General features: G+C 45.4%; 1 protein-coding gene across 1 annotated transcript in view; it reads right to left on the bottom strand.

The window, feature by feature from the left end:
• LOC144598533 (immunoglobulin superfamily member 3-like) overlaps positions 1 to 17,196 on the bottom strand; it is a 33,642-nt gene extending 16,446 nt beyond the window's left edge. Inside the window, exons 1-3 of the mRNA XM_078408706.1 lie at positions 17,117 to 17,196; positions 5,419 to 5,796; positions 4,052 to 4,459 (exon numbers count right to left, since the gene is read on the bottom strand). Of these exons, the coding sequence (XP_078264832.1) occupies positions 4,052 to 4,459; positions 5,419 to 5,796; positions 17,117 to 17,177 (847 nt within the window). The 5' untranslated portion in view covers positions 17,178 to 17,196. The remainder of the gene's footprint in view (positions 1 to 4,051; positions 4,460 to 5,418; positions 5,797 to 17,116) is intronic.
• Between the last annotated feature and the right edge of the window lie 909 nt (positions 17,197 to 18,105).

The following is an 18,105-nucleotide window of genomic DNA, read 5'->3' as shown; positions in this document are numbered from 1 at the left end:
GATGGCCGTCGCTGTCGAGTTGCCATTGTAGGAGAGGTTTGCACCCAACGGGCCACCCGGGGTGAGTGGCTCCCCCTCCCCTTTCCTCTCCACCCTCGTCCGCCCACGGCCCTGGAGGAGACACCCAGGCCGGCAACGGGTCCACGGGTCGTCAGTTGGGGGTGGGTTGCCGAGCCCGCTGGAGAGGTTTGGACCCAACGGGGGTTGCCGGGCCCGCAAGAGAGGTTTGGACCCCAAAGGTCCACGCCCGTCTAATAGTATTTTAAAATTTCAGTCTGCGCCCTCTGTGTATGTTGAAATCATGAGGTGAATAAATAGGACAGATGCACAGATGCCAGGGTAGGGGAACCATGAACTGGAGGACATAGATTTAAGGTGAAAGTCAGGGGACAGTGAAACTAGAGGAATGAGGAGTTACAAAGAACAAAATAAAGAAAGGTATGAAAAGATCAAATCAAGGACAGCAAGATGATTAAGGATAGGTGGAGTCTTCAATGGTCCATTGTTGACGGAGAAAGAGGGGATAATGAAGGAATACAAACAGTGAAACTGTGGGAGAACTAGGGTGGGGAAGGGATGGGAAGAGAGGGAATGCAAGGGTGACTTAAAATGAGAGAAATCATAATTCATACCGCTGGGTTGTAAGCTGCCCAAGCAAAATATGAGGTGCTGTTCCTCCAATTTGCGTGTGGCCTCACTCTGATATGGGAGATGTTTGCTGTTGACGTTTGCTGAGGTTTAATTGCAGTGATTCACACTCCATTAATATAACACTGTGTTTTATTAAAGGTCATTGTCTCCAACTTCGACAGAAAAGCTACATTTAAGCTCGTCTCCACCATAATTAACCTGTCCAATGCTATATTATCCCTTATCATCTCCTGTCACTACTATAATTAGTCAGATTACCAGCAGTTCACTGGTTACCATCCAAAGAAGAAAGTCAACAGTAGGCAAAGGGAAAAAAACACATAATGATTAAAATAAAATGGTTGGAATGCCTCTACAGCAAGGGTTCCCAACCTGGGGTAAATTTACCCCCAGGGGATAAATTCCACCTACCATCATTGTTATTTGTACTTAAAGTAATAATGTTAAAAACATTATTTTAACATTTCCCCTTTGTCGGTTGCTTTATTATGGTAGAAGTGTAAACTCAAATTACAGAACAAAACAGGGTGGGGGTAAATTTACTTTCAAAAGGTTGCCAGGGTAAACGGGACGAAAAAGGTTGGGAACCCCTGTCAGAGACCCAAGTTCAATTCCGAGCCCGGGTGCTGTCTGTGTGGAGTTTGCACGTTCTCCCTGTGACCGCGTGGGCTTTCTCCAGGTACTCCGGTTTCAACCACATCCCAAGGTTTGTAGGTTAATTGGCCCTCTGTAAATTGCCCCAAGTATGTAGGGAGTGGATGAGAAAGTGGCATAACATGGAACTGGCGTGAACGGGTGATCGATGGTCGTGTGGATTTGGTGGGCCGAAGGGCCTGTTTCCATGCAGTATCTCTAAATTAAGCTAAATTAAAACATTTTAGTACCATAATATAAATATATATTTTAAGGATGTCAAAGAGGGCTTCAATACAATTGCTTCTGTTTGCTGCAATTAGTCTTCACAATCCAAGTCTGTATAACATCTCTGTGTAGCTAAAACCCCCTAATCCAGGCATCGTTCTTGTAAACCTCATCTGCACCCTCTTCAAAGTCTCCATATCCTTCCTGAAATGAGGCGACCAGAACTGCACACAATACTCCAAATACAGCCTGACCAAAGTTTTGTTATGTAACAACAAGGTACTACAGATACTGGTTTATACCAAAGGTAGACACAAAATGCTAGAGTAACTCAGTGGGTCAGGCAGCATCTCTGGAGAACATGCATAGGTGACATTTCAGGCTGGGACCCTTCTTCAGACTGTTTGTACGGGATGGAAGGGGGGGGGGGGGGGGGGGAAGGGAGAAGAGGGGGCAGAACAAATCATGGCCGGCAACAGATTATCATAGACGATGGGGTTCCCTGTAGCCAGATTGTCAGAAACAGGTGTGAACACAAAAGGGATACATAGATGCGAACTGTGAAGCTAGTTAAAGGGCTTTTGATCTTATAAAGCAGCATCATGACTTCCTAACTCTTATACTCAATATGCCTTCTTTACCACTCCATCTATATTTGTTGCTACTTTCATTTGTGGACTTGGATCCTTCTGTATATCAATACCGTATTTAAACACCTGTAATATATATATATATATATATTATATTATTATAGGTGTTTAAATATAGATACTGTCCCTTCCTTTTTATATAATACTAGAAAAGAGGGCCCGTTGGGCCCGTCCCCACACCCCCCATTCTCACTCCCCCAGCCCCACTCTTACTCTCCAAGTGTGCCCGTTGGGCCCGGAAAAGAGGGCCCGTTGGGCCCGTCCCCACACCCCCCATTCTCTCCTCCCCCAGCCCCACTCTTACTCTCCAAGTGTGCCCGTTGGGCCCGTCCTCCTGATCTGTGTATGTCAAGTGACCACTATAGCCTTCATTCTTTTTTTTTTCCCCTAATCAGATGTTTGTTTGTTTTTTCCTAATCAGATGTGCAGTACTTTGGTCAACGTGGGTTGTTTTTAAATGTGCTATACAAATAAAAGTGACTTGACTTGACTTGACTTGCAATAACAAAAAAGACTTCTTGGAAGCTTTTCGAAACAATGTAGCCGTCACAAGCTGAAAACTAAATCCTTGCTGAAAACTAAATCCTTTTCTGGAAACTTTTGGAAACAAATGTAGCCCCTTGAAGAAAAGGGTTAGAAATGAAAAATTTAAACTTTAATATCTCTCTAGCTTTAAAAAGGTAGCTTCAATTTGAACGAAAGTACTTACAATAGTTGCCCAGGTTAATGGTGAATACGGCGGTACAAAAATCGTAGCGCTTTGGTGTACCGTCTAGGAGGAGTAGGGTTTGTAAGTAATCTTCCGTACATACACATATACATACATACATACGGAATGTTGGACCGCAGAGTTTTAGTATTATATAGATAGATATATAAAATATTTATCATATATAAGGGGCGGTACAATGGCGCAGCTGGTAGAGCCACTGCCTCACAACGTTAGAGACCCAGGTTCAATCCTGACCTCGGGTACTGTCTGTGTGTGGAGTTTGTATGTTCTCCCTGTGACCGCGTGGGTTTTCTCTGGGTGCTCTGGTTTCCACCCATATTCCAAAGACATGCGAGTTTGTAGGTTCATTGGTCTCTGTAAAATTCCCCCTAGTGTGTAGGGAGTGGATGCAAAAGTGTGATAATGCAGGACTAGTGTAAACTCTGTACACTCTATCTCCAGACAAATCCAACAAAACCTATAGAAATAGCTCAGATAATCAACTAGGTCTTGGTAGTCACAAGGTCTTTATCCACATGATACATACCAAAGAATGCATCATTGGACTTTTTCACACCTAGACTTAGCAATCACTTTATGAAACTGTCGTAAAAGGAAATGCATTTCACTTGGGGTGAGCAGTTTTGGGCCCCATATCTGAGGAAGGATGTGTTGGTGTTGGAGAGGGAGCTGTGGAGGTTTAAGAGAAAGATCTCAGGGATAATTGGGTTAACATACGATGAGCATTCGACGGCTCTGGGCTTGTACTCGCTGGAGTTTAGAAGGATGAGCAGGGGACCTCATTGAAACTTACTGAATAGTGAAAGGTCTGGATACAGTGAGTGTGGAGAGGATGCTTCCACTGCGGGAAGAGTCTAGGACCACAGGGCACAGCCTCAGATTAAAGGACATCTTCAGAAAGGAGATGAGGAGGAATTTTTTTAGCCAGAGGGTGGTGAATCTGTAGAATTCTTTGCCACAGACGGCTGTGGAGGCTGTCATTGGGCATTTTTAAGGCGGAGACGGTCAGATTCCTGATTATTACGGGTGTCAGGGATTATAGGGAGGAGGCAGGAGAATGGGGTTAGGAGGAAGAGATCAGCCAGTAGACTTGATGGGCCACATGGCCTAATTCTTCTCCGAGAACATGCATTTATGAACTGCCATTGCTCCTTACCCAGGCTTCTGACATTGACGCTGACGTTGTGTGTCCGTCTTTCAGACAGCTCCTGCCAGGATTTGTCTGGGTCTTGCAACCACTCCACACTTTGGCAGTTAAACTGCCCTTGCTCGGACCTCTGTAAATTGTGGATGGTGAGCCTGAACGAGGTGGCTCCTATCTTGTCCAATCTCACGTCTCCCGACGCCTGCCTTTGCTTGTACAGTTCTCCGGCGCTCAGGATGAAATCTCGCGTTAGAGAGATGACCGGGACCTCCTGACCTCCCTTCTCCAGGTACCACGTGACGGCCACATGCGTGTGGTACGGGGTTTGTTTGGATACCTCGCAGACCAGCTCCAGCGAATCACCTTCCACCTTATTGATGACCTGAGGCACCAATGTTGCACTTAGTGTATCTGGAATAACTAGAAAAAGACATGTCTTAGAGTCGCTTGAAGACATCACACCACATGTACACAGGACACACACAGGATCTCAGTAGTTCCCTGATAATTTCTTTAGTCATAGCAGCAGAATTAGGCCATTTGGCCATCAAATCTACTCTGCCATTCAATCATGTCTGATCTATCTTTCCCTCTGCATCTACTCTTTCTAGGCCTTTCACTATTTGGTAAGTTTCAAGGATGTCCCCTTTCATCTTTCTAAACTCCAGCGAGTGCAGGGCCATTGCTATCAAACCCTCATCATACGTCAAGCCAATCATCCCTGCCTTATTTCTCCTGGTTCAAGACACTGATAGGCCACTTGGTGTCTTGCATTCAAGAGAGAGCTAGATAGAGCTCTTAGGGATAGCGGAGTCAGGGGGTATGGAGAGAAGGCAGGAACGGGGTACTGATGGTGGTGCTGGCTCAAGGGGCCAAATGGCCTACTCCTGCACCTATTGTCTATTGTCTAGTGAGAGTGGTATGGGCCAAATGTGGGCAGGAGGGACGAGTGTAGATTGGGCATCTTGGTCGGCATGCGTGAGTTGGGCCAAAGGGCCTGTTTCCGTGCTGTAACTCTGTGAGCTATGCATACCTTCTCAGTACAGGCCCACAAATCACAAAGCAGTCATACTTGCTGACAAGAATCTATCTACACCCTACCTGCACTTCTTGCTAAACTGGATTTGAAACATTTAATAGAATTACACTATATTGCCATTTGACATACTGGTAGGTTTTGTAATAGAACATTACAGATTGCTTCGTGCTGGAAACCTGATTATAACATTCTGATTGGGGAAAATATTGAAATATTGAGTTTGTTTCTCTCTCCACAGGTACTGCCTGACCTGTTGAATAATACTCCCAATGCAGTTTATCCGTTTATCCACCCTGCGCTGTGTGACCCGACAGCCGAACAAAAAGTACAGGTGACTTACCTGTTAACTTTGTGAATGCATTGTAAGATCCCCAGTATATGTCCTCCATGTTGGGAGTGTGGCAGGCGTACTTCCCCGTATCGCTCTTCCGCAGATTGGTGATGTGTAGCCGCACAGAGATATTTGTGATTCTTTCCACGTAGATCTCCCCAGACGCCACTCTTTGACTGTACACGGCGTACGTGTAGCCAGGATCATGACTGCTGATGATCTGAACGTCCCACGTGGGCTTCTCCAGGAGGGCAACAGACCACTCGAAGCTCTGCTCTTGCGACAGCTGTGTTCCCCGCACCTCACACTGCATCGTGACGTGACGCCCTTCGGCCCGATAAAGGGGCCCTTCTGGTAATATCACCTTCCTTTGTGCGAAACACGTCTCTGTAACCAGAAATAAATTGGTGAGGAATTTCAGCCACTTTCTTTCTCGATGCCCTCACAAAATCATTCCAACACAAGTGGAACTTTATTCTAAAAAAGCAGGCCAACAATTTATCCAGAATCCATACAAATACAATTAGTTTAGTTTAGTTTAGTTTAGAGATACAGCGTGGAAACAGGCCCGTAGGCCAACCGAGTTCGCAACGACCATTGATCACCCATGCACTTGTCCTATTCTGCACACTAGGGGCAATTTACTGAGGGCCAATTAACCCTACAAACCCGCACACCTTCAGGATGTGGAAGGAACCCGGAGCAACCAGAGGAAACCCATGAGGTCACAGGGAGAACGTGCAAACTCCACACACAGACAACACCCAAGGTCAGGATCTAAACCTGGATCTCTAGTGTTGTGAGGCAGCAGATCTACCACTGTGCCACTGTTACACTGATGTAATTCTAAAACAATCCAAAAAAAATGTGGAATCAATTTAAAAAAAGGCTTATTTTACAACTGATCACTGAATATTTGCCCAATGTGCTGTGCTATTGAGTCAGCAAATCCAACAAAGATGACCTTAAATACACAAAGCGATGGAGTAACTCAGTGGGTCATGCAGCACCTCTGGAGAACATGGATAACTAAACTAAACTGAGATAGACACAAAATGCTGGAGTAACTCAACGGTTCAGGCAGCATCTCTGGAGAAAAAGGATGGGTGACGTTTCAGGTCAAGACCCTTCTTCAGAGTGAAAAGAAAGGGGAAGGAACTGGAGGTAGGAAAAGGCCAGAACAAATTAGGGCTGGTAGCAGATGACCAAGGAAGGGTGGAGCCCATAATGGCTCATTGTTGGCTGGGAAAGGACTTCTGCATGAACTAAGATAGACACAAAAAGCTGAAGTAACTCAGGGGGACAGGCAGCATCTCTGGAGAGAAGGAATGGGTGACAATTCGGGTCGAGACCCTTCTTCAGACTGGTTAGGGGTAAGGGAAACGAGAGATATAGACGGTGATGTGGAGAGATAAAGAACAATGAATGAAAGATATGCAAAAAAGTAACAATGATAAAGGAAACGGACCATTGTAAGCTGTTTGTAGGGTGAAAATGAGAAGCTAGTGCGACTTGGGTGGGGGAAGGATAGAGAGAGGAAATGCCGGGACTACCTGAAGTGAGAGAAATCAATATTCATACCACTGGGCTGTAAGCTGCGCAAGCGAAATTTGCATTTAGCCTCACTCTGACAAAGGAGGAGAACGAGGACAGAATGGTCTGTCTAGGAATGGGAAGGAGAATTAAAGTGTCCAGCAACTGGGAGATCAGGTTGGTTCAGGCGAACTGAGCGAAGGTGTTCCGCAAAACGATCGCCCAGTCTGCCTTTGGTCTCGCCGATGTATAAGAGTCCTCATCTTGAACAATGGATACAGTAGATGAGGTTGGAGGAGGTGCAAGTGAACCTCTGCCTAACCTGAAAGGACTGTCGGGGTCCCTGGACAGAGTCAAGGGAGGAGGTATAGCGACAGGTATTGCATCTTCTGCGGTTGCAGGGGAAGGTACCTGGGGAGGGGGTGGTTTGGGCGGGAAAGGACGAGTTAACCAGGGAGTTGTGGAGGGAACAGTCTCTGCGGAAGGCGGAAAGGGGCGAAGATGGGAAAATGTGGCTAGTGGTGGGATCCCGCTGGAGATGGCAGAGATTTCAGAGGATTATGTGTTGTCAGCGACGGCTGATGGGGTGGAAGGTAAGGTGTAGGCGGACTCTGTCTCTGTTGAGACTCGGGGGAGGGGGAGCAAGGGCAGAGCTGCAAGGTACCAAGGAGACACGAGTGAGGGCCTCATCTATGATGGGAGAGGGGTTACCCGTTCCCCAAAGAATGAGGGCATCTCGGATGTTCTAGTATGGAACACCTCATCTTGGGCACCGATGCGGTGTAGACAGTGGAATTGGGAGTAGGGGATAGAGTCTTTGCAGGAAGCAGGGTGAGAAGAAGTGTAGTCAAGATAGTTGTGGGAGTCAGTGGGTTTGTGTGCCTACATAAACTAAACCTGATCTTGTTTCTTATGAAGATAATATTTAAGACCACCATTTTGTAATGGTTACTGGTGTGTAAAGTAAAGTCACTGGGAAGCAGAGAAGTGTATAGCCCTGATAACAAATGAGTTTCAACAAACGTCCCAGTAGCCAACTGGGAGAAAGGTGGGTAATTAACTCAAACTGCTCTTAATGACAATGTTCCTAATAACTTTGATTTCTAGTGGGATACAGACTGTGACTATCTAATGGGTATTTAATGCTGTGTACTTGTTAAATCTCTAAGCAGTTTATTTAAATTATTCTCTTCAATCTTCATCAGACACATTTGAGAAGCAGCAACACAGTTAAAGCTGATGCCCTGTGACATTCCTGAATGTTTTCTGTGTTAATTAAATGCTAGGTGATTGAACACCTTGGGACTGGTCTTGGGCATTGAAAGATATTGGTAAAGAAGGCATATGGTATGTTCGCCTTCATCGGTCGAGGCATTGAGTATAAGAGTCAGGAAATTATGATGCAGCTTTAGTTTAGTTTAGAGGTACAGTGCGGAAACAGGCCCTTCAGCCCACAGAGTCCGTGCCAACCAGCGGTCACCCCATACTCGAGCATTATCCTACACACTAGGGGCAATTTACAATTTTTACCAAAGCCAAAAAATCTACAAACCTGTACATCTTTGGCATATAAGATAATTAGGGGATTGGACACATTAGGGGCAGATAACATGTTCCCAATGTTGGGGGAGTCCAGAACAAGGGGCCACAGTTTGAGAATAAGGGGTAGGCCATTTAGAACGGAGATGAGGAAGAACTTTTTCAGTCAGAGGGTGGTGAAGGTGTGGAATTCTCTGCCTCAGAAGGCAGTGGAGGCCAGTTCGTTGGATGCTTTCAAGAGAGAGCTGGATAGAGCTCTTAAGGATAGCGGAGTGAGGGGGTATGGGGAGAAGGCAGGAACGGGGTACTGATTGAGAGTGATCAGCCATGATCGCATTGAATGGCGGTGCTGGCTCGAAGGGCTGAATGGCCTACTCCTGCACCTATTGTCTATTGTCTATTGTCTATTGTCTATATGGGAGGAAACCGGAGCTCCCAGAGAAAACAGGGAGAACGAACAAACTCTGTACATACAGCGCCCATAGTCAGGATCAAACCCAGGTCTCTGGGGCTGTGAGGCAGCAGGTCTACCGCTGCGCCACCATGCCGCCCTCTGTAAGGCTTTGGTTAGGCCGCATTTAGAGTTTTGCATGCTGTTCTGATTGTCCCCATTACTGGAAGGATGTGGAGGTTTTGGAGAGGGTACAGAGGAGGTTTACCAGAATGTTGAAACAAGGAACTGCAGATGCTGGTTTACAAAAAAAGACACAAAATGCTAGAGCAACTCCCAGTCCAGGAATGTCAGAGGTTGAGGGGAAACCTGATAGAAGTATGTACAATTATGAGAGGTATAGGGAAGATAGACAGTCAGAACCTTTCTCCTAGGGTGTAAAGGTGGAAATGTCAGACTAGTGGGCGTGGCTTAGAGGAGATGTGCAGGGCAGGTTTTTATTGTGCCTGAAACGTGTTGCCAGAGGTTGTGGTGGAAGCATATATGATAGTGGTGTTTAGAGACTTTTGGATAGGCACAAGGACATGCAGGGAATGGAGGTTTATGGCTCGTGTGCTGGCAGGAGAGATTAGTTTAACTTGGCATCATGTTCAGCTTAGACATTGTGGGCCAAGGGACTTGGTCCTGTGGTATGCTATCCATTTAACTGTTATGTTGATATTTATCAATAAAACCCGATGAGAATAATTACGTTCAGTGCACCCTCCTATAAGGAAGAAGCCATTAGCTGGAAAAAGTGCAGAGAAGCTTTACGAGGATAGACAATAGACAATAGACAATAGGTGCAGGAGTAGGCCATTCAGCCCTTCGAGCCAGCACCGCCATTCAATGCGATCATGGCTGATCACTCTCAATCAGTACCCCGTTCCTGCCTTCTCCCCATACCCCCTCACTCCGCTATCCTTAAGAGCTCTATCCAGCTCTCTCTTGAAAGCATCCAACGAACTGGCCTCCACTGCCTTCTGAGGCAGAGAATTCCACACCTTCACCACCCTCTGACTGAAAAAGTTCTTCCTCATCTCCGTTCTAAATGGCCTACCCCTTATTCTCAAACTGTGGCCCCTTGTTCTGGACTCCCCCAACATTGGGAACATGTTATCTGCCTCTAATGTGTCCAATCCCCTAATTATCTTATATGTTTCAATAAGATCCCCCCTCATCCTTCTAAATTCCAGTGTATACAAGCCCAATCGCTCCAGCCTTTCAACATACGACAGTCCCGCCATTCCGGGAATTAACCTAGTGAACCTACGCTGCACGCCCTCCATAGCAAGAACATCCTTCCTCAAATTTGGAGACCAAAACTGCACACAGTACTCCAGGTGCGGTCTCACCAGGGCCCGGTACAACTGTAGAAGGACCTCTTTGCTCCTATACTCAACTCCTCTTGTTACGAAGGCCAACATTCCATTGGCTTTCTTCACTGCCTGCTGAACCTGCATGCTTCCTTTCATTGACTGATGCACTAGGACACCCAGATCTCGTTGAACTCCCCCTCCTCCTAACTTGACACCATTCAGATAATAATCTGCCTTTCTATTCTTACTTCCAAAGTGAATAACCTCACACTTATCTACATTAAACTGCATCTGCCATGTATCCGCCCACTCACACAACCTGTCCAAGTCACCCTGCAGCCTTATTGCATCTTCCTCACAATTCACACTACCCCCCAATTTAGTATCATCTGCAAATTTGCTAATGGTACTTTTAATCCCTTCGTCTAAGTCATTAATGTATATCGTAAATAGCTGGGGTCCCAGCACCGAACCTTGCGGTACCCCACTGGTCACTGCCTGCCATTCCGAAAGGGACCCATTTATCCCCACTCTTTGCTTTCTGTCTGTCAACCAATTTTCTATCCATGTCAGTACCCTACCCCCAATACCATGTGCCCTAATTTTGCCCACTAATCTCCTATGTGGGACCTTGTCGAAGGCTTTCTGAAAGTCGAGGTACACCACATCCACTGACTCTCCCTTGTCAATTTTCCTAGTTACATCCTCAAAAAATTCCAGTAGATTTGTCAAGCATGATTTCCCCTTCGTAAATCCATGCTGACTCGGAATGATCCCGTTACTGCTATCCAAATGCTCAGCAATTTCGTCTTTTATAATTGTTGCCAGGACTCAAGGGTCTGAGCTATATGGAGAGGTTGGGCCGGCTAGGACTTTATTCCTTGGAGTACAGAGTCATATAAAATCAATAGGGGAATAGACAGAGTGAATGTATGGAGTCCTTTGCCCAGGGTAGGAGAATCAGAAAACATGGATTTAAGGTGGGAGGAGAAACATTTAAAAGGGAACTGGGAAACATTTTTTTTCCTCACAGAGGGTGGTGGGTGTATGGAATGAGCTGCCAGAGGAGGTAGTTTGGGAAGATTCAATAACAGCATTTAAAAAATATTCAGGTATGGACATTACAGGTTTAGAGTGATATGGGCCACACGCAGGCGAATGGGGCAAGCTTAGATGGGTCACATTGCACGGCATGGACAGGTTGGGCTGAAGGGCCTGTTCCACGCTGCATAACTCTGATTCTCAGAAGCAATTGGATGGTTGCAGAGATGGATGCAAGTTTGCTTCATTTGATATTATCTTTATTCATTGTAATAGACTCAAGTCTAATGACTAATGAGTCAGTGGAACGGGAAGTGGCTTCCGAATGTCATTTGGACCAAGTGCTAAACCTCAGCTGCAAGACGTTTGTGACCTCAACCCTGCCAAAATCAGCAGAATAGAGGAAACACGACACCTTACCTCAAACTCAGAGACCTCGATTTTAAGTGTAAAGAGTTCAAACTTCAATTTAACTTTGTAAAAGTTTTCAGTAACATGTATTTGATGCCTCCATGTGTCTTTAATATTAATCCTGAGGCCTTGTTTCAAGGAGGGAAAGATTAGGTCACTATGTGATAAAGCAGGCGGCAAATAAAATGCCGCACAAATGTTCGGCACAGTGACGCAGCGGGAGAGACCCATGTTCGATCCTGACAATGGGTGCTGTCTGTACGGAGTTTGTACATTCTCCCTGTGACCACGTGGATTTTCTTCGGGTGCTCTGGTTTCCCCCCACACTCCAAAGATGTGCAGGTTTGTAGGTTAATTGGTTTCTGTAAGTTGTAAATTGTCCCTAGTGTGCAAGATAGTGCTGGTGCACAGGGTGATCGCTGGTTGGCTTCGAGTCATAAGGTCATAAGAAATAGTAGAATTGGGACATTCGGCCCATCAAATCTACTCCACCATTCATTCATGGCTGATCTATCTTTCCCTCCTAATCCCATTCTCCTGCCTTCCCCCAATAAGCTCCGAGTCGGTGGGCCGAAGGGCCTGTTTCCGCCCTGTATCTCTAAAGTCTGAAGTCTGAAGTCTAAAACAAATGGTGACATTTTGGTAAAAACACAAACTGCTAAAGGATCTCTGGGAACTAACTTTGTGTTTCACTCACAAATCCAGCATTGCCAGTTCCTTGTGTCTCCATTTGACATTCTGGTGTATTTTAAATATCTCTAAACTTTCTATCATTTTCTCCTTTGTATATTGTCACCTGTACTTCCTCATTGTAAACATTTCATACTCGGCCCACCGAGTACATGCCAACCATAAATCGCACGTTCACACGAGTTCTATGTTATCCCACTTTCTCATCCACTCCCTGCACACAGAGGGCCAATTAACCTACAAACCCGCACACCTTTGGAGTGTGGGGGGAAACCAGAGCACCCGAAGAAAACCCAGGCAATCACAGTGAGAACGTGCAAACTCCACACATGGATAGCCCCCGAGGTAAGGACCGAACCCAGGTCTCTAGCATTGTGAGGCAGCAGTTGTACAGCTATGCCGCTGTGTTTAAGATAACTTGTTTACGGTAATCTTTAGAAACAAGGAACTTCAGACTGATCAGAATGTGAAGAAGGGTCCCGACCTGAAACGTCATATACCCATGTTCTCCAGAGATTCTGCCTGATCCACTGAGTTACTCTAGCATTTTGTGCCTTTTTTAAAAAAAAGGTAACCTTTGTCAGATTTCTTGACTGCCACTCCCTCTTCTGAGTTTAATTCACATGTCAGTCCACTCTTGAAGCAAGAAATTCCAGTTCCTGCAGCCTGCTGTACACAACAACCTAATGAATTGTCTCATCCTGACCCATAGAATCCTTTTTAAACAGTGAATGTACCAGCTGGGCTGTTTACGTGCCAACACCAGGCATCCTCCATATCAGGGCTGCAGTCTCCACGACTCATCTCCACAACTAGGGCAGCACGGTGGCACAGAGGTAGAGTTGCTGCCTTACAGCGCTAGAGACCTGGGTTAGACCCTGACTATGGGTGCTGTCTGTACTGAGTTTATAGATTATAGACAATAGACAATAGGTGCAGGAGGAGGCCATTCGGCCCTTTGAGCCAGCACCGCCATTCAATGTGATCATGGCTGATCATTCTCAATCAGTACCCCGTTCCTGCCTTCTCCCCATACCCCCTGACTCCGATATCCTTAAGAGCTCTATCCAGCTCTCTCTTGAATGCATTCAGAGAATTGGCCTCCACTGCCTTCTGAGGCAGAGAATTCCACAGATTCACAACTCTCTGACTGAAAAAGTTTTTCCTCATCTCAGTTCTAAATGGCCTACCCCTTATTCTTAAACTGTGGCCCCTTGTTCTGGACTCCCCCAACATTGGGAACATGTTTCCTGCCTCTAACGTGTCCAACCCCCTAATAATCTTATACGTTTCGATAAGATTCTCCCCATGACCATGTGGATTTTCTCCAGGTGTTCCGGTTTCCTCTCACACTACAAAGACATGCAGCTTTGTAGGTTAATTGGCTTTGGTAAAAATTGTAAAATGTCGCTAGTGTAGTGCTAGTGTACGGGGATCACTGGTTGGCACAGACTCAGTAGCCGAAGGGCCTGTTTCCGCGCTGTATCTCCAAAGTCTAAAGTAAAGTTTTTATGTATTAATCACATCTGCAGTTCTTTGTTTCTCTATAATTGAATATATATGTTATCAGAACAATTGCAGCGGCAGACAGAGGATGTTATACTTGGTTTCAAACTGATGCAAAAGATGTGCATGATTAAATCTGCCGACCACTTTATAACCTCATTAGAGCTATTGGCATGAGGTGATGTCACAGACATCAGGTCACACTACCAATCTCCTGCCAGACCTCAGACTGAGACTTGAACCACTTCCCCTCAACTTGGGCAACATGGTGGCGCAGCAGTAGAGCTGCTGCTTCACAACGCCGGAGACCCGGGTTCAATCCTGACTGGACGTGCTGTCTGTACGTTCTCCCTGTGACCGCATGGGTTTTCTCTGGCATTCAAGAGAGAGCTAGATAGAGCTCTTAAGGATAGTGGAGTCAGGGGTTATGGGGAGAAGGCAGGAATGGGGTTCTGATTGAGAATGATCAGCCATGATCACATTGAATGGTGGTGCTGGCTCAAAGGGCCGAATGGCCTACTCCTGCACCTATTGTCTATTGTCTACTACAGGGAGAGGTTGGGCAGGCTAGGGCTTTATTCCCTGGAGCGCGGGAGGGTAAGCGATGTTCTTATAGAGGTGTATAAAATCATGAGTGGAATAGATAGGGTGAATTCCCCAAAGCAGGGGAATCAAGAACCAGTGGACAGAGATTTAAGGTAAGAGTGGAAAGATTTAATTGGAACCTGAGGGGCAACTTTTTCACACAGAGGATGGTGGGTTTATGGAACGACTGCCAGAGGAGGTAGTTGAGGCAGGTACAATAACAACATTTAAAAGATATTTGGCCAGGTACATGGATAGGAACATTTTAGAGGGATATGGGTCAAATGCGGGCAAATGGAGCCAGCTTTGATGGGGTATATTTTTGCTGGCATGGACGAGTTGGGTCTGTTTCTGGGCTGTATTGCTCTATACTGGGGCCAAATAATTAGATTTATTTGTATTTCTAAAGTACTTATTAATAAGTGGTTCACTGAACTTTCAGAGAGACCTAACCCATAAGTAATTGCTGAACAACGTCTGCTGAATATCTAGATGCCATGATTGTAAATAAGAAACATGTCGAAATGATTGCAGATAGACACAAAAACCTGGATTAACTCAGTGGGTCAGACAGCATCTCTGGAGAAAAGGAATAGGTGATGTTCCGGGTGGAGACCCTTCTTCAAAATGACTGCGTTTGGTTGCACTATTCAGAGCAGTTACCATACAGACACACTCACATTTTGTGGTGACAATTTCTGCAATTTTGTGACATTCAACTAGTACTGACCTCCCCACCATCGAAGGGACCTACAGGAGTTGCTGCCTCAAAAAGGCAGCCAACATCATCAGAGACCCACACTACCCTGGCCACGCTCTCATTTCATTCCCGCCATCCGGAAAAAAGTATAGGAAACTGCAACGTCCAGGTTCAGTAGCAGCTTCTTCACAACAACCATCAGGCTATTGTATACTACAACCTCCAAATATGCTCTGAACTATACGGACTTGGAGATATTGGTTTTATTTTTTTCACTATTGTTGCGTGTTTTTATGTGTGTGTATATATATGTGTGTGTGTGTGTGTGCGTGTGTGTGCGCGCGTGTATTGTGTATGTATACACACACATATATGTATATATAATAAACAAGACAAAGCTCAGAATATATAGTATAATAAACAAGAAAAGGTTCAGTACATATATTGAACTATATATATATATATATATATATATATATATATATATATATACACACTAAATATATATATATATATATATATATATATATACTAAACATTTTTAAAATTATATTGATTACAGAGTACTATGTTTACATATTCTGTTGTGCTGCTGCAAGTAAGAATTTAATTATTCTGTTTGGGACAATAAAACATTCTTGACTGAATTTGAGAATAAAGAGAGAGGGAAGATATTTGGATTGATATATGAACAATCAGGGTTTGGAGGGATATGGGGGCAAAGGCAGGCAAATGGATGCTGGCTGTGTGTGGAGTTTGTATGTTCTCCCTGAGACAGCATGGGATTCTTCCCACATCCCAAAGACGTGCAGGTTTGTAGGTTTGTAGGTTAATTGGCTTCTGTAAATTGTCCCTCGTGTGTGTAGGGAATAGATGAGAAAGTGGGATAACATAGAACTAGTGTGAATAGATGATCAATGGTAAGCGTGGACTCGGTGGGCCAAATGGCCTGTTTCCATGTTGTATCTCTAAACTAAAAGCTAAAGCTGCCAGAGGAAGCTATTAAAGCAGATACAATTATGACTTTTAGAGTCATGGAAACAGGCCCTTCAGCCCCTCTTACCCATGCTGACCAAGATGCCCCATCTATGCTAGTACCACCTGCCTGTGATTGGCCCATATCCTTCCAAACCATTGATATCTATGTACCTGTCCAAATGTCTCTTAAATGTTGCAATGTAAATGTTAAATACCTGCCTCAGGTTACCTACACTAACCACCTCCTTCGGTAGCTCATTCCATACACTCACCACCCTCTGACTGAAAAAGTTGCTCTTCAGGTTCCTTTTAAATCTTTCCCCTCTCACCTTAAACCTATATCCTCTGGTTCTTGATTCCCCCACCCTGGGTACAAGACTGCATTCACCCTATCCGTTCCTCTCATGATTAAAAAAACATTTGGACAGGTAATTGGATCGGAACAGTTTAGATGACTAAGGGCTAAATGCAGGCAAATCTAGTCATAGAATCGTACAGCGTGGAAACAGGTCCTTCGGCCCAACTTGCCCACACCGACCAAAGTCCCATCTACACGAATCAGTGCATTTGGCCTGTAGCCCAAATGGATTTGATTAGCCCAATGTACCGACTAGGTCAGCACATACAAGGTGGACCGAAGGGATGGGTTGCTAGGACACTTTGTGACCAGCCCGATATTAATATCTCAATCATTTTTTGCTGAAACTGTATAAACTTGTGCCATTTCATGCAAATACAAATGCAAGTTAGCGTTTCTCTGAGACGTTTAATAATTACCAGCACAGAAGACTTTAGCTCCTTGTTGCTGTTACTTTCTGGTTAATAGCAGTCGACCGGGGCAGTTCTGCCAAAGGTGCGGCTTGAAGAGCCGTCATTACCCGAACTGGGTTGAAACAAGGCGTGACATCTCCCAGCGTGGGACACAGGAGCTCAGAGTCCACAGGGACTACTGCGATAAGCGGGCTGGCTACTCACCAAACGACAGAATCAGAGAGAAGATCAGAAACTTCAAAGAAGTCGAACGAGGCAACTCCATCCCTGTAAGTCCAGGTGACAGTCTGTGTTGCATGCAGTCAGTCGTCAAGGAAGTTTCGGAAAATAACTAGCAGTCTCTTTTAACCGCGACTTTGAGCAATAGTTCTATGTTTAAAAAAAAAAAAAAATTTGCAGCCACAAGTGGTTTAAGTTCTGCATTCCAGTTTTACTGTTCTGACATTTCTTTTGCAGACTTCGGCAGCCGTCAAGCAGCAGTCAGTCGCTTGGTGCTGCTCATGCAGGGACTAGTTCAGCAAAGCCACCTCGGTGAGGGTGTGAGGGTGTGAGGGAGTTGTGCTGGCAGCTGATGATCTCATTCCAGGATTGGCTCACTGGACAGATGTCAACCTGTTTGTCAAACGCTGAGCGACTGCTGTGCTCTCTTCACGCCAGAGACTGCCTTGTAAATCAGCTATGGGAAGTGTAGGCGATACTTAAGAAGACAGATTGGAGGGGAAATGGAGATGGCAGGCAAGGTAAAGGGGAATCCCAAGGGATTCCACAGATATATTAGGAGGAGTAAAAGGGTGGCATTGTGCGTGTGCGTGGAGTGAGTGAGTGGTCATAAGGAATAGGAGCAGAATTAGGCCATTCGCCCAGCTAGTCTACTCCGCCATTCAATCATGGCCGATCTATCTCTCCCTCCTAACCCCATGTATGTGTGTGAGAGTGGAGAGTGGTGTGTGTGTGTGGTGTATGTGTGAGAGAGAGTGGTGTGTGTGAGAGAGAGTGGTGTGTGTGAGAGAGAGTGGTGTGTGTGTGAGGGTTGTGTGTGTGCGAATGGTGTGTGTGTGAGAGAGAGTGGTGTGTGTCTGTGTGTGTGATGGTGGTGTGTGTGAGAATGGTGTGTGTGAGAGAGTGGTGTGTGTGAGAGAGTGGCGTGTGTGCGAGAGAGTGGTGTGTGAGAATGGTGTGTGTATGTGTGTGTG

This window comes from Rhinoraja longicauda, chromosome 12 (genome assembly GCF_053455715.1).
Source record: "Rhinoraja longicauda isolate Sanriku21f chromosome 12, sRhiLon1.1, whole genome shotgun sequence".
In the NCBI taxonomy this organism is placed as follows: domain Eukaryota; kingdom Metazoa; phylum Chordata; class Chondrichthyes; order Rajiformes; family Arhynchobatidae; genus Rhinoraja; species Rhinoraja longicauda.
The sequence above is the reverse complement of the archived record's forward strand: the minus strand, read 5'-3'. Positions and strand labels throughout refer to the sequence as shown.